Consider the following 25,757-nt stretch of genomic DNA (forward strand, 5'->3'; position numbering starts at 1 on the left):
AAAGAGGAGCGCTTCCGCCCAGGCCTGAGCGAGAAAGCAAAAATATTCAAGTCAAAGAGAGTCGCACGAGCCCAAGGGGGCCAGGAAAGCTGACACTCTCCAAATCTACCCGGCCTATTTTTACTAGTAGCCGTAATCGCAGACCCACCGGCCAGAGAACCGTAGTTCCCAAACGTACAAGAGCGCTCACCCAGGGCAAGCGGCACGGAACTGCTTCCCCAAGGGTTACAAGAGGCTACTTAAGAGGGTCTTAAGCAAAAAAAAGCGGAGCGGGAGAGAGCGCAGCCGAGCGGAGCGCTCCGCAGTCCTCCGATGGGCTAGAGCAGTGTTTCTCAACCCTGGCAACTTGAAGAGGTATGGACTTCAACTCCCAGAATTCCCCAGCCAGCACAGCTGGCTGGGGAATTCTGGGAGTTGAAGTCCATACCTCTTCAAGTTGCCAAGGTTGAGTAACACTGGGCTAGAGCCCCATCCAGAAAGCTCCACGTGCAGGTCATCCTTACCTTCTTCCTCGGCGCTTTCAAGGTTCCACTTCTGGTTAAGCGCGGCGACCAATCGGATCCCGGTTTTTCATTTTGTGCCTCCCCTCCTAGAGTCATTGATTGGCTAGAAAGTCGCAAAGCCCACTTCAACGTGACCCTGATTTGCTTTTGCATACTTCGTGGAGATAGAAATCTGGCAGAGGGATATATGCCCTGCGCTCCCGGTTGATTTTGCTGGTGAATGATGGGATTGGAAATCAAAATTCATCGGCTTGACAAAATGCCTCAACGCTTCAAATAGTGGCGCTCATGACAGATGATCATTAGTTTCCATCTCAGCATCCCCGGCTACCTCAAGCCACGACGACCCAGCCCCTCCTGCTGTGCATATCAATTAGGCATGGTTCTCTTTTCTGAACATTTTGCAAAACAGCTGGGAGTGCAAACTGTTCCGCTGTTTGCATTTCGAAAAACTGCGCGGGGTGAGGAGTTTCTTAGGCAGGCCCCTCCTATGGCATTTCCCTGGAAGCTAGAAAAAGGGTGGAAGAGAAAGACGGTCGCCTCTTTATAGATTTGAACATTAATCTACTTTTTTTTAAAAAAAAAAGTCTACCCACCCCTTCATGACGACTGACAAGAGACAGGGTTAGGAAAGTGCCCCAGGCGGACGGAGGGGGAATCAGCCTGTTCTGGAAGGATTTCTGGAGAGCCGGCGCTCCACTGCTGGTATTCCTTCCAGGCAAAGCGCTGGAAAAGACCGCAGGTCTCGCTTCGTGCTCTTTCCGGTGGGTCCCCTTCTGACCCAGCCGGATTGCTCTCTCCGACGACCCTGTGCCAGCGAGGATCCGACTCCTGTAGTAGCGCAAAACTGGGCGGTGCTGTGCGGCGCGCGTGTGATCGGAGGCTGTTGTAACCTTCTCGTGTAGAAGAGCAGCTGCAGCTCTGCTTTAAAGGAAAGGTATTTTTCTGGCGCTCAGGGACGATTTGCCTTTTTATACCCGGAAAAGACAAGACAGGTTTCCAGTGTGAAATTTGCCTGTCGGAGAAGATCTGGCTGGGGGACTCACCTCCAAGAGTCCACCTGCAGGGACTCCCACCCACTCCCCAGTTGTATTTTCGAAGAACCGAGCAAAGTTGTTTTCTAATGTGATTGTTATTTTTAATTTTCTGCGTTGTTACTTGTAAAGTAAGCCGTTCAGAGCCTTCGGAAGTGGAGAGGAATGTAAGGGAAACAGACAAATGCAGTGGCAGTTTCCATTGGTGCAAAACGTGGCATGCTTCATTAGAGGTCCATGTTTTAAAAAAAATCTGCCCTCGATCAGTGCTTTTCCATGTACAATTTATAAAGCCCTAGATGGCTTAAGGCCTGTTTGAGACCTATGCACCTTCTTTCTTGCTTGCTTTCAGGGATACATTTTATTGGTCACGTGGGAATGTGCTTGATCCCTACTCTGTTTTTGCAGTAGCAGCCAAGGTGCATCTCTTCTCTCAGGCCTTTAGTTGCCCCTTTTAAACATTAGTTTTTATTTTTGTTTTGTATTTTATTTACGTTAACTGTTTTGAATAGAAGAGTGGAACGCTAATAAATGTAGATGTTATCCATTAAGAATTTTCACCCAGTGTATTTTCCTGTAAAACTAAAGAAATACGACCAAAAACAGGTTGGTGTACAAAAGAGTTGTGTCTGTTCATTAGAAGTAAGTGCACCACATATTTTTCTTTTCCTGCCACCCTCAGTTAAACCTTGGAAAATGTGTTGTGAAAGAAATAGAAGATTTCTGCTGCTTTATGCAAGTCAGAAAGGACAGGCAAAAGCCATAGCTGAAGAAATATGCCAGGAGGCAAAGGAACATGGATTTGAAGCTGATATTCACTGCATCAGTGAATCGGAGCAGGTGAGACTGTAATATTAAAAGCCATTTTTGACAAAATAAGCATTGAATATTTGCCCTTTGTCTTCTACTCTTTTATCTGAATATTCAAATGATTCCTTAGAAATCTATCTATCAAAAAGCATGATTTGCTTTTTTTCTGTTCAGTTGAAATGAAACAAACTGTTGTACTGTCAATTGTTTATATAGACCTGTAAAAGTTTATCTTTTTTTCAAACAGAAAAGGAACTGGAGAAGAAGAAATAAAGTAGAAAGGATATTTTTTAAAATGCATGAATATGTATTTCAGCTTCTTCCTCAGAATATGTTAGAAAGTCGAAATTAAACTTAGCAAGGCAGTGACTAGAATTTGATCTCATTTCTTTCTAATCCAGAAATAGTATATTGTGCTGAATACTAGCCCTTGACTTACAACAATTCATTTAGTGACCATTCAAAGTTACAATGGCACTGAAAAAAAGTGACATGACCATTTTTCACACTTACAACTTTAGTAACAGCCCCATGATCATGTGGTCAAAATTCAGATGCTTGGCAACTGGTTCATACTTACGACCATTACTGTGTCCCAAGGTCATGCGATTCCCTTTTGTAACTTTTTGGGAAGCAAAATCAGTGGGGAAGCCAGTTTCACTTAACAACTGTATTACTAACTTATCAACAGTAGTGATTCATTTAACAGCTGTGTTACTAACTTATCAACTGTAGTGATTCACTTAACAACTGGGGTCGTAACAAAGGTTGTAAAATGGGACAAAACTCACTTAATGGCTCAACAACATAAATTATGGTCATAAGTCGAGGACTACCCGGATAGCCTATGTAAAGTATTGTTTTGGATATCTAATAACTAAAAATGATTAAACTGTGCAAGTATGCCTGTATCTTGTAGCAGAATCTCCATTGATCTAGTGGTTGATCTAATCACACCTAGAGACATTCATATTATTAGCAAGGACCCAGTGCTAAAATCTTGCTTACTTTAACCGGGGACTTTTTCAGCCAGGGTCTTTGAAAGTAGAAGGGCTTGTCTATCAGATTGATTTTGCCTCTGTGTTGGGCAAAATCCCTCTGCCAAGCAGCCCTGTTGCTCTCAAAGAAACCAGCTGGAAAAAGCCTGCTTACCCTTTAGAACAGGGGTGTCAAACTCAATTTCATTGAGGGCCGCATCAGCATTGCGGTTGCCCTCGTGGGGGGGCGGGGGTGTGTGGCTAGGGTGGGTGTGCCCTACTGGGTGGGTGTGTACGGAGTGGGTGTGGCCTATTGGGTGGGCATGGCCAGCTCTACATAGTTCGCGTCAAGGGTGCCTGTAGGGGCCCGGGCAGGAGTGGGACAGATCTGAGGGTCTCTGGCAGAAGGGGGTGGGACCGGGGCAAGTGCCAAGGCATGGTCCACTGGAGGAGCCTCACTGCCTGCTGAAACCCCTCCGCCGGAGCCCATCAAGCTGGATATATGAAGTAGATGAGGGCCATTTGCTGGCCATTTCTAGGCAATGGTGCATTTTTTCATTCCTCACAAAGGGTGACACCTCCCCAGCATGCACCCAGGGGGCAGGGCCGACACGGCAGGGGCTGGTTCCTCGCTGGTTCCAGAGGGCCTTGTGGAGCTAAGACTGAATGCGTTTCAGCATAGATGGCCACCACAAAATTGTACATTGGCTCCCAGCCGGCCTGGGCCAGGGCCAAGGCAGAGGGGGCCGTTCCCTCACTGTTTCCAGGATGGCTTCATGGGCCACATGAAACCTCTTTGCGGGCCTTGTGTTTGACATGTCTGCTTTAGAACGATCCTGTTTCCTAGCTTTCCAGCCTACAGTCGCCTTTAGCAGGATAGGTGGCATACAAGTTTGAAAATAAATGGCCAGCAAACACAATATTTCTGAAGGGTAGAAAGGCTTTTTTTTCTGCTTTTCTGTTCAGAAAGATTGCATTTGCTAGCTTTGTGACTTGAAAGGGCAGAAAGCCTTTCTGAAGGGCAGAAAGCCTGAAAAACAGAAAGCTAGCTAAAGCAGTGATTCTAAAGGTTAAAAAGTCTAGCAAACAGAGAGGATGAAAACTGCTTCACTGGGCCAGAGAAAAGAAGCTCGGAGTTTCTTTTCTCTGTTCCAGCATAGCAATTCCCTTCTGTACCTGGAGGGAAGGCCTGTTCTCTTTGGCTTTGTCCACTTAATGGACCACAACTGGGAGGTCCAGAAATTGCAGTCATTGAGCAAAGTGGTCACATGGATGCCTCACTTAATGATTGCAATGATTTATGACCAGCGCTCCAGGACTAATTGTGTACATAAGTTGAGGACTAACTGTAGAGTAAATTTTACAGTTAAAATGCTTCATGTAGTTGCAATTATATTTATTATTTTTGCTAATTTTTTTCTATTAAAAGCACAGCTCTTAATCTACTTTTTTCAGCCTACGTTATGCTACAGCAGTCTTAGAAATTATAAGTATGCACTGAATCACTGAATATTGACTCTGAAGGGTTTAGTAATCATATGATAGATCTCTGAATATTTTTTGTACTGTTCAGATCTTTGTCATAAAGCTAGAGCAGTGTTTCTCAACATTGGCAACTTTAAGATGCGTAGACTTCAACTCCCAGAATTCCCCAGCCAACATGCCTTAATATTGGTTGATATAAATTTCTTAGTGTATGTACAGATGACACAGAGTTATTTTGATTTTGTGTTTTAATACTATATTTTCCTTTTGACTTATAGTATAACTTGGATAAGGAAAAGGATCCTGTGGTTATTATTACTTCTACTACTGGTACAGGAGAGCTTCCAGATACTGCAATCAAATTTATAAAAGAAATTAATGACAAAAGTTTGCCATCTGATCACTTGTCTCATATACGATATGGACTGCTAGGTAAATGACTTATAAATTATTGTTCTCATGAGGAAGGAAAAAAATCTGAGCTACATATATCTTGTGGAGTAAATTAAATTCTTCTATTTTTGCCTGAAAAGTAGATTTTAAAAAATCTAAATAAAATAAAAGTTTCTAAAATAAAGAAACTAGGTCAGTGATGGCGAACCTTTTAGAGACCGAGTGCCCAAACTGCAACCCAAAACCCATTTATGCATCGTCGGGTGCCGGGTGGGTGTGGCCATTGACTGGGTGTGGCCCATTGGGTAGGTGTGGCCCATTGGGTGGGTGTGGTCCATTGGGTGGGTGTGGCTGCAGTGGTAATGGCAGACTGGGTGGGACTAAAAAGTTCAATCAATCAATTCCAACTTTGCAAGATCTTTTTTTTCCTGCAAGAAGTTGAAATTGACTGATTGATTGAACCTTTGGGGGGTTTTTTGTACACGGTGGCGGAGGCCTAAAGCGAAAAGGTTTTATAAAACCCACTAAAGGCCTAGGATTGGGGCGACGGCGCGAGTGCCCACAGAGAGGGCTTTGAGTGCCGTCTCTGGCACCCGTGCCATAGGTTCGCCACCACTGAACTAGGTAACATAAAATAAATCTTAGAGATAAAAATAAAATACAATTTAACAGCCTGTGAATAACAAACCAAATCCAACGAAACTTGAAACAGTGTCATCGGTGTTCTGTTAAAGAATGACGGAAAAAATGGCTTTTATAAATAATAAATAGTGAAAGAACAGTGCGATTTCTCTAAAGGACAATGTTTATGTGCAAATTATAAAATATTTATTTTATTTAAAACATTTATATAGCTGCCAATCTTTCAGGTAACTCTGGGCTGCTCCCAAATATCACATGTCATGCAAAATATCTAAATGATACATAAATTTAACTATTTCCGCAACTTGTGTGTTAAATTACTTCCATCTCTGAGCACTGAACAGTAATTTGTTGAAGCAACTTCATTTATCTCAGGGTAGACACTGTTGCTTAACTGAGATTGAAAACTTGAGTCCTTTGATCCCCTTAATGCCTTTTCTATTGGGACTAGATGTATGATTCACCCCAGATCACTTTATTGTTTGGGCAATTTAAATGTTCAAAAATTCCTGAGTCGTTGCCTACTCCCTCAGAAATACCTTGGACATCAAGTAGCTAACAAAGAGTGAACACAGTTCTTCCATACTGCAGAGCCCCAATTCAGTTATTTGTCACTCAAGCCAGCTGTTTTAATTATTTTGTTAGGTTTTATTTTTCTTTTTAGTTAGCTAACTCAATATAACTTAATTTATAAAGCTTTCCAACTCCCTCATGACTCTGGGCAGAGGACAACATTAAGAACAGTAGAAAACAATATAATAAAGAACAATTATGCCTGGATAGAACAATAAAACACACAATGAACATATATATTTCCATAGTATTTCCCTCCCCTCCACCCATCTGCCCTATCCAAAGCCTGCTTGGGAACAAAAGCAATTCTTTTTTAGAAAGAAAATTTTATTTTAAAGGACCATTGAGCAAAGACAAGATAGATAAAGACAAGATAAATCTTGAGAGGGGGAATACTTTTCCAGAGGGCAGGTGCTACAATAGAGAAGCCCTTATTCCTGGGTTCCATTAGATGATACTGTTTGATCAGTGAGACTCAGAGCATGCCAACTCTGTCCAGTTGTACTGCACTGGAGATAGTAATTCCTCAGACAGGCAGTGCCATGAAGGGCTTTATAGCTAATAACCCACACTTTGAATTGCACATGGAAACTTACCGGTAAGTGGAAACCAATGCAGGTCATGAAGAAGATGCTGCTGCATTATGTACCATTTGCAGTTTACATATGGTCTTCAAGGGCAGCCCCAAGTAAAGTGCATTACAGTTCCCTACATGCAAGGTCACCAAGGAATAAGTGAGTGATTCAACTGCATGTCACCTCCCAGTTGGCCTTCACCAACTAGGAGGAAATGATACTCATTCCATTTTATTCCCAAAGGAACTCACCATTTCTGAAGTTCTTTCTGGTTGGCTGAAGTGTGGAGTTCATTTAGTATTTTGCCTAGAAGTCATCCTATTGTCTGTATGGAATATATACTAATTTGATTTCTATGGAGAACAAAAGAAACTGGAAGAAACTGAAGCTCTTCCATAGGCAGAGGCTGTAGAAAATTGCTTTGTTTGTACTCATAGCTGTTACTCAAATGATAGTGAATTTCTATAAACAGATATCAAAAGATACATTTCAGCCAATCATACATCATAGTGTTGGAGTGGTATTGGCTAGGGATGACAGGTATTGGAATCTATGTCTAAGCTAGTTGAGGAATTCTGACTAGAATTTCCCCAGTATAATCTTTACAGAGAAGTGTACTAGAATATAGATGTGATGTTGACTCATTCTAGGATTTTGGGATGGGGGATGTAGAGACAGGTTGTTTCTTATTTGTTTTTTTTGTTTTTCTAATGCTTGAGTATAATTTTAAATTCATTTTGGAATCCTTTGTCTCTTTACATGATCTGGATGTCTGATGCAAGTTTAATCCTTAATTTGATCTTCTCAGGTCTAGGAGACTCTGAATACACATTCTTCTGCAATGGTGGGAAAATAATAGACAAACGATTTCTGGAACTTGGGGCTCAACGGTTTTGTGAAGTGGGATTAGCTGATGACGCTGTAGGGTAAGAACCTAATTTCTTTCTGATAAGTTTTATTTTAATTTCTTTCCAACATACTTATATTTCATATAAATATGAAATATTGTTTTACTTAATGGAATAATGATGGTCCCATAACAACAAATGAGGGGGGGAAGGTTTAAAAGCCGGGAAAAATATGTCAGGAAGTTGGCTAGAGTTGACATGGCTTCATGCTACCCATGCTAGTCTTGACTCCTGGAACAACTGTGTTAGCACAAGTTAAAACTGAGATTCCCTCATCTCAGTTGAGACAAGGCTTTGACTCTTTTGCCTATTGGCAGAACTATTGTCATGGCCCATGACAGATTATGACTCTGAAGAAGTTGCTCCAGCTAAACCAGTGGAATGTCAGCCTCGAGAGACACTAAGCCAAAATCACCTGAAGTTGATTAAATTTAGGCACCATCAGAATAGCTGAATGATTAAAGACAACTGGCTGCAGGCTGATTTAAGAGGCACCCATGTGTTTCTCCATTTTATTTCCTGCTGTGGCATGTCATTCCTGGGAATCCTGATTGTGAAACTGTAGCCTTGAGTGGCTGATAAACCTGACTTGCCTCTCTGAACTTTGGACTGGATTTCAACTACTCTTCTGCCCAATCCAATTGAAAGTGAAACCACCCAAAATCAACCTGGCCAGCTTTTTTTCCCAAGACAGTTTGTTGATTCACATTTCTTTCCTTATCAGCTATTATTTGCTGAGCCTTGTGTAAATTGTTTTCCTCACCTAGTGACTGTGAGGGTGAGTTTAAGATCTAAAACAGGAGAACTGTTGAGCAGAAATAATACCAAGAACTCAGGGACAGCTGTCATCTTTATCATTTTACCTTGCTTCTATATCACGGGTGTCAAACTCACAGCATCACGTGACGTGTCGCGACGCATCGTGACTTTTTTTTTGCATTGCCGGAGCTGTAGTGGGCGTGGCCTCCGCATGATGCAACCAGCCAGCCGGCAGTTTGACACCCCTGTTCTATATCAATTCCAGAAAAGATTTGTATCTTGAGTTCATAAAGGTGAAGTTTGGGTGAGTTTGTAGAGAAAAGCAGGAAGGTTAGCCTTTCTTTTCTTTACAACAGTAAGTTCTTATATCTTTCTTTGTGAAAATGCTCACATAAGGATTTCCAAAAAGTATGTTTTTTATTGTGGCATTTATGGGTTTTCTTTAACAGCAGTCAAGTAAATAATAGTTCTCGACTTAACTAGAATTGGGACTAGAATTTTGGTTACTAAGCTATAATAGTCGTTAAGCAAGTCATCAGGTGACCAGATCCAATTTTATGACCATTTTACCACAGTCTTTAAGTGAATCATGTGATCCTTAAGCACACTAAGCTTTCCCAATTGACCTTGTTTGTCAGAAGCTGGCTGGGAAGGTTGCAAATTGCAATAATGTGACCATAAGAGTCTGCAACCATTGTCAGTTCAGGCCGGTTGCCAAGCACCTGAATTGTGATCATGTGGCCACAGGGGGGATGCGATGGTTGTATTATCGAGGGTGAGTCGTAAGTCAACTTTTCTGAAGCCACCATAGTTCCAAACTGTCATTAAATAGCTGTAAGTCAAGGACTACCTGCAATAACTGTTGTTCTATTTAATTTAAAGTCAAGCCTCTTTCAAGTCCTTAATCCTGGTGTCTGTAGAGAGATGTCCGTATTGCTTTCTGAGCAACAGAATGGAAGTGGATTATCACTGTTTTCCTTCAGCCTAAAATCCCAGTCTGGTCTTCATCCAAGCAGCAGCCACGGTCAACTCTGCTTATCTTTTGAACAATGACAAATCATTTCCAGGTTATTGGCAAGCAAACTACGTGGACGTGGCCATGAAGCCACCCTCAAGTCAAGACCAAGTCAAAAGAGATGATTTTGCCCTGATCTTTTCATTTATTTACTCTTTTTATTTTGTTTCAGGTTGGAGCTGGTGGTTGAACCATGGATTGCTGGGCTTTGGGTTGCACTTAATCAAGAGTTTGCATCTAGAAAAGAAGACAAAAATGCATCTTTTTGTGCCAACAAGTTTTCTAATCTCCGTATAGGCCTCCAAGCAGAATGCTTGAACACTGAAGATTCCGGTGTGAAAAATAATGTTTCATCAAAAGAAAATATTCACTCGGAAATTCCTACTGAAAACTCTCAACCGTCACTTTCTTTCTCAGTGCCTCCACTCTCAAAGGCTACACTTAATATTCCTGCTTTGCCACCGGAATACCTAGAGGTGCAGCTTGAAGAAAGTCGTGGTCAGGTAAAGTCTCCCATATTAAAGATGTTATAGCCGTAAATACCTCAGAATCTGGAATTTTGCTTTAGAATTCATGCTAAACATATAGAAGAGTCTTTACAATTATGTGTTTCTAAAATTATAATTCAGTACCTGATAAAACAAATTAGTAAAACATGGATATTAGCATCAATTCTTCAACAACAGCCTGTCTTATTCAGACTTAATTAGATCTTTAATAATTAAGTTTTTTTCTTGCAAGTTAGTTTGCAGTCCTCTAATCCCTACAAAGTAAGGACTAGAATTCAGCAAAGTCTAGGTCAGAATGAGAGGTGGTCCCTTGGAGTGGGGAAATTGTGCCGAGATTCCTTGTTCTACCACCTATTAAAAGCAAGTTTGGCCTTTGCTCCTTTGATATTCATATTCTAACAGAGGAAAAGGCTTAAAATACATGAATGTCATGTGAAAATGAGGGCGACACATGTTCCAGCAGGTGGAAAATAAATATTCTGTGTTGAAATATGTGGCCCTAAAAGGGCTTTATTTGGGTGGGTTGTTCATCAAGTGTAAATATCAAACATCTTGTGTAATTATTTCTTATAGTTAGTTCTTTGAATTAAACTTGTGTCAATTTATTTGCAGAATGCCAGCCTACTTTATACTTCAGAAAACTCCATTTATCATGTTCCTGTCACCAAGGCCATTCAACTTACTAGGGATGATGCAGTTAAAAAAACGTTGCTGGTTGAACTGGATATTTCTGTAAGTTGATGGATGTTTTTAATTACTTCAGCTGTTATTGATAAACATAGAACTGCAGTATGTATTTCAATGTGATGTATTGCTAATCAAAGCTTCAGCAAGCAAACTCTGCTTTCCCTGCACTGGTTTATTTTGGATAGTTGGCATTCAGTGTTCACTGGGCAATTAAATCTTTATTTAACTGATGTAGGGTTTCCTCACTTGTGTGTATGCATGTAAAGGAGGTATTCTAAAAGCCTCTTCGATAGTCCTCTAAATTATGGAAATTGATATTCTTTCATATTAGTTGGGTAATAAGTAAAACAAAACCCAGAAAATGGCGTAGTTTAGAAATTAAAATAAGGGCAAAGCAAGCGGGATAGGAGGAGCTGGATCTCAGTATAGAACTTGTTTATTTTGTAGGAAAAGTAAACAGGACAAGAACAGCAGAAATGTAATACCTAATTTGGCCAATTCAATAAAAATAATTAGAATCAGTATTCCGGATGTGGAATCTGCCACTGAAGTAAGGGAAAGAGCTTAAGTAACTGGCTACCCTGGAATTGCTGAAGGGGAGGAAGTGATGGAGACCAGACCTGCCCCCCACCCCAAACCTTGAAGTGCTTATCTAGATGTTCTGTAGTGAATGCAGTTAGTTTGGTGAGATTCCTATAAATAGGTAAAATGGCAATATACACACTTATCTGATAAATTCTCAGTGTCATTCTGGTTGATTGTTCCTTCAGTGCATCTGTGATTATGTTAGAGGAAACAGAAAAGGTTAAAGACAAATATTCCAGGTCCCTGGGAAGGACTCAATAAGTTGATAAAAATGCAAAATCCAGTCTAAATATCTGGCTGATTGTAATAATAATAATAATAATAATAATAATAATAATAATATTTTGAATACAGGAAACAACATTTAACTACCAGCCTGGAGATGCCTTTAATATAACTTGTCCCAATAATACAATGGAGGTGGAGGAAATTCTTGATATTTTGGGACTCTTGGGAAAAAAAGATCATTTTGTTTGCTTAAGAGTTAAGGAAGGCACTAAAAAGAGAGGTAAGTTATATGTCAGTTTTACAAGGCATATTATGCTACCTTTTCAGAAGTAATGTAGTCTCGTGAGTTATATTCCTATTTTTGTCTGGAAACTGTCTTTCATTAATTTATATAATTAAAATAAACACACATCTTTTATGCTTTTTCATTTACAACAGTGCATGCGAGTTCAAATGCCATCAGCAGATGACATTTGATGAGGTTATAGGTTTGGCTTCCCCCTCAAATGGTTGTGTGAATCACTGCATTATTTTTGTTGTTAGGTTTATTTACAGCTTAGTCCTGTGTATATGTATACACTTTTATCCAACTTACAGCTTAGTCCTGTGTATATGTATACACTTTTATCCAACTTACAGGTTTATTCTCTGTTACATAGAACTGAATTTATAAACTTAATCTTATTTTTGTTGAATTTATTTGGATCTTTTAGGAGCTCTTTGTGGGACTCCTTATTCTGAATAAATGTAGGTTCACTGCAAACTTTTATCAAAAGCATCCTTTCAGAAGTCAGATCAATTTACATAAAATTGCCTTGCCTCAGTATAAATTGGAACGCCCTTGGGACAATGTCAGTTTATCTCTGATTCATAAGAAACTGTCCTCTTATTCTGTCATTGCTAAATAAAAGAAAGATAATCCTTTCATAACTGAAATCTGGGCTCTGCTTGCGGTATATACTAAATTATTGGTCTGTATCTCAATATCAGTCAAATAGTTAATCCATAAAGAAAATTATCTCAATCTCCTTGCTCAACTGGGTGCCATTAAACTATTTTGGAACTTTGACTCCCAGAATTCCACAATGGCTGGAATTTGGGGGATGCTGTCACAGCAATGCTGGAGCGTTCCAAGTTGGGGAATATCATTCCAGGAATTTTCCCTGGAGGTTTCTTTCCCTCCCGAACTTTACATTCTAAGATCCCTTCTGAAAAGATACATTCTTAGGACATTCTTTTATCCAACTGTAATACAAATGGATTTCCACTCAGACATAGAACTTCCCATTGATCTCTTTTTTGCACACCCATAAAATCTGCTGTAAAAGCTCCTTTCAGTCTGGCATCAAAAAGATGTTGAGACTCTAGAAAGAGTACAGAGAAGAGCAACAAAGATGTTTAGGGGACTGGAGGCTAAAACATATAAGGAAAGGTTGCTGGAATTGGGTATGTCTAGTTTAATGAAGAAGAGAAGGACGAGGGGTGACATGATAGCAGTGTTCCAATATCTCAGGGGCTGCCACAAAGAAGAGGGAGTCATGCTATTCTCCAAAGCGCCTGAAAGCAGGACAAGAAGCAACGGATGGAAACTAATCAAGGAGAGAAGCAACCTAGAACTAAGGAGAAACTTCCTGATAGTTAGAACAATTAACCAGTGGAACAACCTGCCTCCAGAAGTGGTGAATGCTTCAACACTGGAAGTTTTTAAGAAGAGACTGGACAGCCATTTGTCTGAAATGGTATAGGATTTCCTCCCTGAGCAGGGGGTTGGACTAGATGACTTCCAAGGTCCCTTCCAATTTTATTATTATTATTATTATTTAGATACAAATGGATGCAAACTATCTGCAATTGATCTTGTTAAGTTTTAACATTTATGCCGAGAACCCTTCTGCATGTGGTACTTGAGGAAGTGTTTCAGGAAGGATTTTCTGTTTACCCCTCAGGATTATCCTCTAAGAGTTTTGAGCTTGTCAATTACGAGCATGCTCACTGCAGTCCTCAGAATATATGGGCAAATTATATCCCAGGGCCTGCTTTATACTACCTGATCCAAAGGAGTTGGGTTGCTTTTTAGATTGCCAAGTAATTATACAGAAGATGAAAGTTTTTCTATATGGTCTCTGTTTTAACTTATGTTATTCTTTTAAAATAGGAGCAACATTGCCACAGTATATATCAGATAAGAATACTGTTAAATTTATTTTTACATGGTGTCTGGAAATCAGAGCAGTTCCCAAAAAGGTATTTTTCCCATTTAATTTTTCATATAGTCATGTAGTCAGTAACTATAATTCTTGGTACACAGCAAGATTCACTTTGAGTCTACACCAAATGCCATTTTAGTTTGTCTCTGTACTGCAGCTGTACTGTCTGGTTTTCAAATTAAATGTCTTCAAAAGCTGATGTGTTGCTTACTTAAGCGTCTAGCCAAGTTGATTATTGCCTGATGTTGAGAAAAATGCATCATCGTTCTTTCTTTTTTCTTTTTATCTTTGATGGGCAATACAGTAAATGTATAAATAGTTGCATATACTAAATGAAATAATTTTATATCCCTTCAGAATCAGGAAATATTTCTATGAATACTGTAAAAAAAAAGATTTGTCTCTTTTTTGCACTGAATAAAATTGCTATTGTGGAGCTCATAGTAATAATCAATTAACTACATGTTTGAATAATGCTGTTTTTGTGTGTGCAGATAATATTACTTTTTCAATTAGATAAGCTGAGTCTGAATACCCAGTGTTTAAATTGTATGTCTGCAGATGAACATTTTGGGATATTTTTTCAGTATAATCCACTAGATGTCATCACTTAACAATCTATGGAGACTTCTATTTACTGACAGTGTTTCTCAACTTGTTTACATTTTATATATTTATAAAAGCACAATGTATATTAAATTGTGTTTATTTTTCATTTATTTTTATGCACTTCTATAGTTTTAATGTAATTTGTTAGTGTTAAACATATGGGTTGTTTCAAACCCAATTCATATCTATTTCCTTTTGGTTTGGGGATCCATTTATTATGACTAACATTATGAAATTGAGTAGGAAGACTATATTTTAAATAGTGTAGGTTAGTTTTGTTAACTCATGGTCAAGTCTGAATTATTTGTGTATTTATTTATTAGGCATTTCTGCGCTCTTTGGTAGAATATACCACTGCTATTAGTGAAAAAAGAAGACTTCAAGAATTGTGTAGCAAGCAAGGATCCTCGGATTATAACTCTTTTATAAGGAATCCTAGTGTTAGTTTATTAGATTTGCTCCGGGTTTTCCCAACTTGCAAGCCTCCACTTAGTCTTTTGATTGGTGAGTCCTTTTTTGGAATGTTTCAACTAGAGAAAACAAGATACTAAAGATTTATGTATTTAGAAGTTGATATGCTGCCCACTTTCCAAACAAGCTTAGCTGAATGACCCTAATAAATTTTACACTATGACTTGTCTTGCTGTACGAGTTATATATTCCATATTAAGTTGTACATCTGGAACAATAACTAAGTTATGGAGCTATGAATTAGAACATTCCTATCTTAAGGCTCACCCTGTACTCATTTTGTAATGTTTGTTTGTTTGTTTGTTTGTTTGTTTGTTTATTTATTTATTTATTTATTTATTTATTTATTTATAGGTTTTTACAGACCACCTGTACTCATAGGGGATTACAATCAAAACAAAAAGAGAGCAACAAAATTAATAGTCTAATTAATTAATAGCCTTTTTACTTCAGTGCTCAAATGCCTGCAGGAAGATAAGGTCTTCACTGCCTTTTGAAATGCAAGTTGTTTAAGAGAAGTTCTTATGTTCAGAGTCTGTTGGCAGTCATAAAAAAAGTGCATCAATAGGCTTCGCCCAGTTCACACAGCATACCCTTCTTGAGAAACTGAATGGGCAAATGAGTGGTTTTATGTAGATATTAAATAATATGGAAAGGAGGACCAAGCACCATAATGGAATAATTATAGGCACAACTATTATTTCCTCACACATGCTCTTAACTGGAATTGCCATTTACTTAGTCTGGAACCACCAAAGAACAGTTCTACCAAATCCCAACAATTATAGATAGTCCAGAAGTTAGTTGGCTGTATGTAAGCTGACAACTCAAAAATGACTCTGGAATTGCCTTGTTAATGATAGAGAATGCTGCCAAAAGATCTAAAGAGATCAGGAAAATTGCACTCTCTCCATACAGGTCTTGAGAAAAATCATCCTCCATTTTAACAAAACCATTTATATGCTGACTGTAAACGATCCAGATAATCCATTTGCTTTAGAACCATCCCTCTGTAACCTGACACCCATTACCAGAGACATCTGCAGGGCATGATGTTTTTATCAAAGGAACAGTATTGTATTTTTGCAATACAAATTCTCTCCTTTCATACATACAGTACATACTCAGGGTTATGGCACATAGAGAAAAGAAGTTTACAGCATAACACTTGTTTTTCCCCTTGACAACTCTTCTACAGATCCCTCTGCCCACCACAGAACATTGGAGTCTCAATGACTGAATCAAGCAGTACCTCTTCAGGAGGGAATATATCACTGCTTTTTTCATAGTGTTGATACCACCTCTCTCTTAAACCCAATTAACCATCTCCGCAATCCAGCAATTGAAAGCCTGCCCAACTGTATTGAGTATAAATCAAGCTTAGAGGTGATGTTAGATATAGTGGTAGTATTATTGGACTTCTATACAGGAATGTTTATAAAAAATTGCAATCAGAATACAATATACAGAATACTTCAGAATGTGTATGCAATATGTTTTATGCAAATACCTAGTTATTAGAATATTTTGTTGTTGTTTTGTTTCTGTAAATAGATGAGAGAGGATTCAAGGCTAAACCTTTATACTCACAGGTTTGTTCCTTTTCAGAACATCTTCCAAAGTTGCAAGCCAGACCCTATTCAGTTGCAAGGTAATGTAATTACATTTTAATTGTGAACTGGAAGTGTTTTCCATTTGTTTAAATGGATCCAATCCTTTTCTGGTTGGAGAAGATAACTGAGAAGTTAAATTGAAATCTTGGAAGTGTACTAGCTTCACAATTGAAGACTGGAGGTCATTTCTATGTATACTTCATTAGATTTCTTGTGGTTTGTTTCTCAGCACTAGTAACAGCAGAATGAATAGGCGTCTTTGCTAAGCATTATCTCTGTTTTGGAAGTTCCTATTTGGTTTGTTGTGGCTCATTTGTCCAGGCAAACCACTGTTTCAAACTGATTCAAGGTGGAGCCAAGTCTCAGGCCTTTGAATTACAAAGCTGTTAGCCTCTAGCAGCACCTTCATGGTGTGTGTTTGTGATTCCTCAGCCGTCTTTCTGCAAGGCTAATCATTGAAATTCTGATATACCATGCAGAGAAACTGAACAGTTATAATCAGAGAGCTTTTGGGAACTGTCTTTCCTATTAACTGTCGTAACTGATCACATGCTTTCAGCCTCAGATTCCTATCTGGAATATTGGACAATAATAATATCTTATGATCATTCTGAGAATAAAAAGAATCTCGTAAAGCGCATAGCAGCTTAACTGCCCAGAATAACCCTTGCTTTTGACAGAATACTTTATTATTATTCAATAGAACATTTGGTTTTTCCTTTGACTATTTCATTGCAGTTCGACTTTGTTTCATCCTGGAAAGATGCATTTCATCTTTAATATTCTGGAGTTTCCATCCCACCTAGGTGAGCTGCGAAGAGGGGTCTGTACGGGTTGGCTAGCTGATCTGGTTGCCCCAGTCCTTCAGGTGAATCAGAAGAGCAAAGAATTCCTCTCTCCACAGGTATTAACAGTTGATAAAAAGCTTATGTTTCGCGAGGCACAATCTGAGAAAATAATTGCTTCCATTCTTAGCATAGTGGTTTGTGGATTGCTAGTAGCAGTTATAGAATATAATTTTAGGATCCTATGTAAAGAGATCGTTCTACTAGCAGACCTGGTTCTGAAAATGGAAACTTCCAGTCCTGAGGGCCAGAATGTTGGAATATTTTGGAGGAAGTTTGGATGGATTTGGGAGATGGGAAGATGAGGATGGATGAAAATGGAAGCCAAATCATAAAACATTGTAGCAATTAACTGTAACAACTATCTTTGATAATCATTTTATGATTAATGTACACTGATTTGGGATTGTTGATGAGAAATATATTATAATTTACAAATTACACATGTTTATTATAATTTAAAAAATAATTTGTATAAAATGATGTACTGTTGGTATGTGACACTACAAAAACTTTCTAGAATGTATAACAGTTCTTCAGATCTATCTTGGAAATGTGGAAAACATTTTATCATGCTTGGTGGACTTGTAAAAAAGCTAGAAAATTTGGGGTTTAAATAAAGAGTGTTAAAGATTAATATTCATCTGAAACCAGATCCTTTCTTACTGGGATTAATGGATAAATAACTAGAAAAGACTTATGGAGGATTGTTTTTGTACATAACATCCACAATGAGACTGTTATATGAACAAAGATGGACAGATATACCCAAATGAAATACCCAAAATGGAGAAATAGTTGGTAAAGATAACAGAATTTCCAGAAATGGCAAAATGACTTATTTGGTTAGAGAAAACACAATGTTTACATTTGTCAGGGACTGGAAATCCTTTTTACTGAAAATGGAAAAAAATGAACTTGTGATTTGTAGGTTTGATACCTAGAAAAGGTAAAATATGGAAAGAAGAGAGCCAGGATGTAATCTTAGAGACAGGATAAATTATAATGTATTTATGACTGCTGTAAAGAAGATTGATAGCCAATCCTTCAGCTCCTTTTTCCTTTTTTTCTCTTTTTACTAACCACGTTTTCTTTTTTTTTACTTTCTTTTTCTTGTCTTTAAAATATTTCTTTAATAAAAATTAAGTAAAAAAAAAGAAAGAGAGTAATAATAATAATTCTGTTGAAAGAGTATATAAATAATCTAAGAATTTCAGAATTCGTTTGAAGGAAACAAACCACTTCTAGTGACAAGAATCAACTTGCAACCATATGAAGTGCTTTATGGCCAAATAGGAAATGGCAGTCATTTAAAAAAGAAATTATTTCATGACATCAAGTATTTGCTAAAGAAACAGCAGGGATCTTTGCAGCTATATGAAAAATGCTTATAATGACACAAGCCTTTCATTTGTTACATTAACAGAAACTATGTTTTAATAGAAGCAAGGCCTGTGACTTACTGTTCTTTTGTCTGTGACCTTCTTAACAATCTATCATGATTGTTCCTTTCAAAATGTAGAAGCAACTGTCACACCATGCTGTGGTAGAAAATGTCAAAGACAAATGTTGCACTTGGTAAACCAATTTCTGTTGTTAGAAATTGAGTTTCTGTCATCTTATTTCACCTCCTTTCAATAGAAATCATTAATTATTTCGTACTTTAATCATTCCTGTGTATCTTTTTTTAAAAAAAATAAAAATAAAAATAAAGAGTAAATCAGGAATCATGCCTAATCACTGGGGGAGAGGGTATTGGTTTGTACGTTTTCTTCAGTTTCATTTTAATTGCATTTTAGATCAACATAACGTCTCGCCTATCGAATGTTTTCCACCTACCAGACAACCCATCTGTTCCTTTTATTATGGTTGGTCCAGGAACTGGAATTGCACCATTTATCAGCTTTCTTCAGCATAGGCAAGTCTTTTAAACATGTCAGTCTGTCACCAATAATCTACTTTCTAGCTTCTGTTGATGAGTGGAAACACTCTGAAAATCTTTACCTGAACATAAACAATCAGATTCTGATTGTATGCCATGGAGACAGAGTCCTTTGTCTCGCGAGACATGTCTTCTATGAATGAAATCTTCAACCAGTCCAATTGTATTATTAGAGAGCATAATGTTAAGCTATGGGGAATTGCTGGCTTGGGAGATGTTGTTTTTCGTTAGAGGTTTACATTTGTTTTTTATTATTATTATTCTGTTGCCTTCAAGTGATTTTTTTATTTGTCATCTTTTTCCTTTTTTGAAAAATTCTCCTCCATCCCACTATTAGTAGTTTAGTATAGGTTTTAGGAGGGGGGGTGTTTGCTTTTTTCCCCCCTTCTTGCTACATAGCTGTTTTTATTAGCAATAGCACTTAGACATATATACCACTTCACAGTGTTTTACAGCCCTCTCTAAGCGGTTTACAGAGTCAGCATATTGCCTCCAACAATCTGGGTCCTCACCTCGGAAGGATGGAAGGCTGAGTCAACCTTGAGCTGGTGAGAATCAAAATGGCGAACTGCTGGCAGCCGGCAGTCAGCAGTAGTAGCCTGCAGTACTGCATTCTAACCACTGTGCCACCATGGCTCTATAGCAACCTAGGTTTCTATATATAGTCTTTTAACACTAAAGTAATATATTGCTATAGTGCTATTTACTGTAATTTATAAGAAGTAACATAAATTAATAATTAACGTAGTGTTTTTAAAAATTAATTAAATTGTATGTTTTAAAAGTGTATAAAAGTATATGCAGTCTCGTTGCATGCTTCTTATGTGTAATGAATGGTGAAAAGGAGACCAACCTGGATTAAACTATAGTATTCCCAATTAATCATATCTGTGATAATGCCTGTTTTTTTCCCCTCTTCAATTTTACCACAGGTTGCCTTTCAAATATGAATTTGATCTGACCTTGTTTAACTTTTGAGCTAAGCCAGATGGGCTAGATGCTAGTTAAGCAAAATAGAATCCCAATATCTTATTTCCAGTTCATTTTGGTTTAATAGATTACAACTATACTAAATGAAATATTCAAGTTACATGTTTGTATGTGGGTCTATACATATATTGTTCATAGTATGTTTAGGTGTGTGTCAGGTATGTGTTTCACTTTGAGAGCAGGCAACTAAATTTCATTTTTGATGTGTGCCGTTGTGCCCACAGTAAAAAAAAGACAATAAAGGTTATCTTATCTTATCTTATTTTATCTTATCTTATCTTATCTTTGCATACATTGTTATTTCAGGAGCATTTTATGCAAATTAGGGAATAAAAGCTTCATATTAGTTTTGTTCGCTGTGATAATATGTTATGATCATAGATGCTTGGAAAGTTGCTTGGATTACATTGGTTTCAACTTACTGCATTTCTTTTTAGTATGTCAAAGGTTCTTTTATTGGTTGATGTGAGCTGCAGCTTTTTAAACATCACATCAGTTATGCTTGAAGATGATAACTGTCAAAGCTGAACTGTAGATGTGCAGAACATCCTAAGTTCAATATTTGACCCTTTTTTCATTCCAAACACATTGCAATTTATTCATTTAATTAACATGAGTTTACCACATCAAACTTTACGCTTCATTTTGTAATATAGGGAAGAGTAATAAGGAGAGTTTTCTAGAAAACTAACTGTATGTGGAGCATGAAATTGAATGGTTGTCATGCCAAATGACTTCTTTTACAAACTGATTCATAGAATAGCATTAATTGAGATAGCCAGGCACTGCCCTGGAAAATGGAGAGGCAACAGATTGGCTGTCATTACTGTTAATAATGCAAGTCAGTGCTTAACAAGCTGCTGGGACCAATTCGTTCCATATTATTGAAATAGCCAATGTACGTTATATGCAGCTATGAAATGAGTAAAATGTTGATTTAGTTACAACAGAAAGCATTTCAGGGTTATAAGGCCATTCTGATCCGATAATGGACTGAATGAATATCAAGTAGGAGAAGTAGGACCTATGTTAATCTACGAGAAATATGTCTAAAAGCCCCTATTTACGTGAAACACTACAGCGTTGTGTTTAATTGACTTAGTGTATTTCTACTATTGTAAATATAGTTGAATGTAGACAATGAGGTACACCTGTTCCTCAGGTTTCAACAATGAACCATAAAGTATTGTCTAGATAGGTAAAGGTTTGTGGATGGTATTTGCAATTCCCAGACTTGAATTTTACTGAATATTTGTGGAGAAATATCAGATACACAATACATGAAGGAGCTTTAAGAATATTTCTAAGCTAGAAGAGTTCTTAAAGGAAGAATAGGGGGGGAAATTCAAAAGAAATCATAGATACTTAACTATAAGGAAAAAAAATCCAAGCTTCTGCCAAAGGAGATGCTGCATAGTACTACTCTGAAAGGATGTCCAAACTGCTGAAACTCATATTCACTTTTTGTTGTTCTGAATATGTAAATTGCTACACTAAATAGTATATGTTTATTTAAAATTGCAGAAAGGTTTTAGCTTGTGTTAGCTTTTCTTCATTTAGGGAGTCATTGGAACATGCAGTCTGATGACTACTTAAACTTTTGCACACAATGATACCTAATTCCAGATTAGCACAGATTTATTGGTAAATGGACTGATTGATCAAGAGTTTCAATTTGCTCTCAGATTCTAGGTGTAAAGTTTTGCTGTAACCTGTATACCTTGCTACCATAATTGAGGGCCTTGTAAGTGCAAAACAGTAATTTCATTGCAATGGGAGTCTCAGATCCAGAATCCTTCACAATGCTGTGCAGGTATAATTCTTCTGTACAATTTATATTAATAATGGAAGGTATGGGTTACTCTTTGTATGTAAAAAAAAATATTTTGCTACAAATATTGTAAATTTTAGGTTTATAATCTGTTTATCCTTCAGGAACCAATAACAATTTAACTTTTCAGATAGAAGCTATGCATAATCCGTTTCATAACTGTATTATTTTTAATTGGATATTTTATTTAGGCAGAAGCTCAGAGAAAAGCACCCAGATTATATGTTTGGAGAGACGTGGTTGTTTTTTGGCTGCCGCTATAAGGCCAGAGATTACTTGTTCCAGTAAGTTTTTCTTCTGCTCCTCATTAGGAGCATTTTAACATTCAGCAGTTGTCCATTGGAACCATAATTTCTTCATTCCAACCTCTTTTTTGGTTTTCTCTTTCAGAGATGAGCTCAGGTGCTTTCTTGAAAATGGCGTGTTAACTTACCTGATAGTTTGCTTCTCAAGAGATGTTCCAGCTGTAGCAGAAACCGCCCCTCCTAAGTACGTTCAAGATAACCTCCGGCTTTACTGTAAAGAGATTAGTAGGATTTTGCTACAGGAGAAAGGATATTTTTACGTGTGTGGGTGAGTAATGCTGAATTTTTATAAGCGTTGGATATGCAAGAATGTGTTAAACAGTTTGCGGCTGTAAGCTTAGCATGTACAAACACAAACCTTCAGGCTTTCATCACTGGCAATACAAAAAGTGAGAGCAAAATAATATAAAACCCCGAAATCAATGAGAAATCCAGGTGTTTTTGCAGTTATGACTTTTTTTAAAGACAAGGAAATCCTGGAGGCAGTTTTCATTACTGCTGTCAGTGGGAAGATGACAGGATAACAATAAAAGTTGCTTGAAAGAATGAAGAAAAATGAATTAGAAAGAAGAGCAAGTATTTCTGGGTTAATCTTGTTGAGTCAAAATAATAGAGAAATCAGGTTACAAGTTAAGGCAAGTAAGGGGGCTAGGATGCAGAGAAAAAAGACAAGATTAAACGACCCTAAACAGGCTAAAAACACCAGTTACAGAAATATATCTCTTGCCTCATACTAATATATAGGTACTGAGTAAGCAGCATCATACTTGTTCATTTATTTATTGAAGAAAATGATCTGAAGTTATATGTTTCTGTATGGTAAAATATGTGACTTTTTAGTAACTGATGTGCCTGCCTTGGGCAGCCATATCTGCAACTAAATGTTCCTGAGAACTGTTGATTAGTCCTGCATATCAGCTTGCATGGATTTTAGTCGATTTCTTCTTATAAAACACCTTTAACTCAGGAGTGTTGGATTAAAATCAAGACTTGGACTTGACCATTCAAACATTAACTTTCTTCTGCTTGAAATATTTATTTATTTATTTTGCTGTCTATCTTGCCACAAAGTTGTACAATTTTCTTTTTGGTTGTAGAATTTTAATATTTTGGATCATTGTGTTGCTACATGACTCACTTTCTCTTGAGTTTCAGTTCACGGACACACACAGACATGCACTCTGGCATTTTCCTGTAGAATTTTCTGGTAAAATTCAGAATCCATCCATGGTGGCAACTTCTCTTGGTCCAGAGGCAGCGAAATGGGCTCAGACTATGATAATGCCACCGCCATGGGATGGGATAAGGTTCTTCTGTTTGATTGCAGTCTTTGTCTTTCACCAAATGTAATGCTTTTCATCAAAGCCAAAAAGTTTTATTTTGGTTTCATCTATCCACAGAACATTCTTCCATTAATCTTCTGGCTTATCCACATGATCTTTCACAAATGGTAGACAGTGATATTCATTTTTGGAGAGTAGGGTCTTTCTCCTTGCAATCCACACCCCCCATTGTTGTTCAGGGTTCTCCTGATGGTAGTCTCATGAATACTGACATTTGCCAATGCAAAATAGGCCTTCAGTTCCTTAGATATTCCCCTGGATTTATTTGAGACCTAGCCAAAACCCACTGGCAGCCTTGCGCACCAGAAGGAAAAGAACCTTTGGAATAGTGTAGCACTTTTGATTGCATCCCAACTCGTTCCATATGAGTTTGCCCAAGAGAATCTCCAATCAACTGGACCTCAGTGTAAATTACTATAATATGATATTGATAAATTATATATTTATCAATAGTTAAATGTTTGACATATATGAATATATGGACATTTTTATAAATAGCAGGTTTTTCCTGAACATTTTAAAAACCTAGAAATAAGGCAGGCAGGCAGGTTATAACTCTGAAATGACACCCCAAAATTAAACCAAACATGTAAAGCGGTTAATTTTAGTTTTTAAAGTCTGGTTATTAAAAGAAGTATATTGATACCTATATTCAGAATATTGCAAGGTGAGAACTAGAGAATTATACCTTGCCATTTAATACCACCATTGGCCTGTTTGCAGGGACTGTGCTGTGCTGGACATAATGCAATATTTAACAGAATATTTAATTGATTTCTTTTAAACCTCAGAGTCTGTGGTCTTTGCTAGTTGATAGCAATACTGTATGGACTGTTGTCTGTGTTACTATTTTTTATTATTTTAATGCCCCAATAATCCCTTGCATTGGGGTAGAGTCAGGGTGACTAACTGGAGGAGCTTTTACTATGGCTGGATGCCCTTCCTGACACCTACGCAGAGTTCACAACAGATATTTTCTCTCTGGGCCCAGAGGGAGAAATATCTGCTATCTAGTTTCAACTCACAGCCTCCTGATTGGGAGGTGAGAGCTCCACCTCTAGGCCACCACACAGCTCTCTGTATTAAAATCTATTTAAATCAATTACAACTGTTTTCTCTCTTCCTGTTTTTTTTTTAGAGATGCAAAAAATATGGCTAAAGATGTGAATGATACTCTGGTGGAAGTCTTCACCACTGAGAAAGGAGTTGATAAGTTGGATGCATTGAAAATACTGGCTACGTTAAGAGAAGAAAAAAGATACCTGCAGGATATCTGGGCCTGAACACTAGCTTTTGAATTCACTTGACCAATATAAATAATAATCTTTTCAGTGTCTACTTCTGTCAGTAATTTTCTCTCAATTATTTGAACTGTTTTCTAGGGAGATAACAAAGAAAAATATATCATTTCCAAGAGATTTGTCACAGTACAAGTGGCTTTAAATAAATGATGCCACATTTCCATCAAGATGGCGTTTCATTTTTCTCTGAAGTTGATCGATGTAACTTTGCCTTAGATTTGAAAATATGGCATAGATGGTATTATATGTCTCTATAGTATTTTCTTCAGCTATTAACAAACGGAGGGGATTTTTTTTAACAAAAACTATTGTATGCTATGTACAATATATAGAGTATCAGAGATGTTATTCATTTTTCAAGCCTAGTCTTTCTGCCTTTGAAGAAGAAAAACTACAATGAAAAATTACAGAAAAAAGTTGTCATTTTTTATAAGTACTAATTTATAAATACGGCTGGACGACTTGTATTAATTGAATGGTTTTTACTAAATGTACATCTAAATCAGGGATTGCCTTGGCTCCATCCTTTTGTTTTGACAGTGCCCTCTTTTGGGAGCAGAGGAAATTATGAAAATAAATTTTGGTTTGATATGGTATAAAGCAAATATTTTTCATGA

General features: G+C 37.6%; 1 protein-coding gene across 1 annotated transcript; it reads left to right on the plus strand.

The window, feature by feature from the left end:
• Nucleotides 1-1,116: 1,116 nt before the first annotated feature.
• On the plus strand, nucleotides 1,117-25,307 carry MTRR (5-methyltetrahydrofolate-homocysteine methyltransferase reductase). Its single transcript, XM_015827065.1, has 15 exons — nucleotides 1,117-1,440; nucleotides 2,220-2,377; nucleotides 5,088-5,241; nucleotides 7,801-7,918; nucleotides 9,847-10,177; nucleotides 10,796-10,915; nucleotides 11,810-11,963; nucleotides 13,839-13,927; nucleotides 14,823-15,003; nucleotides 16,579-16,621; nucleotides 17,322-17,487; nucleotides 19,228-19,350; nucleotides 22,387-22,475; nucleotides 22,582-22,764; nucleotides 24,978-25,307. The coding sequence occupies exons 2-15, from the start codon at nucleotides 2,234-2,236 to the stop codon at nucleotides 25,120-25,122; spliced, it is 2,040 nt and encodes a 679-aa protein (XP_015682551.1). The 5' UTR covers nucleotides 1,117-1,440; nucleotides 2,220-2,233; the 3' UTR covers nucleotides 25,123-25,307.
• Nucleotides 25,308-25,757: the final 450 nt, after the last annotated feature.

Source organism: Protobothrops mucrosquamatus, unplaced genomic scaffold (assembly GCF_001527695.2).
Source record: "Protobothrops mucrosquamatus isolate PMUCROS unplaced genomic scaffold, P.Mucros_1.0 scaffold_213, whole genome shotgun sequence".
In the NCBI taxonomy this organism is placed as follows: Eukaryota; Metazoa; Chordata; class Lepidosauria; order Squamata; family Viperidae; genus Protobothrops; species Protobothrops mucrosquamatus.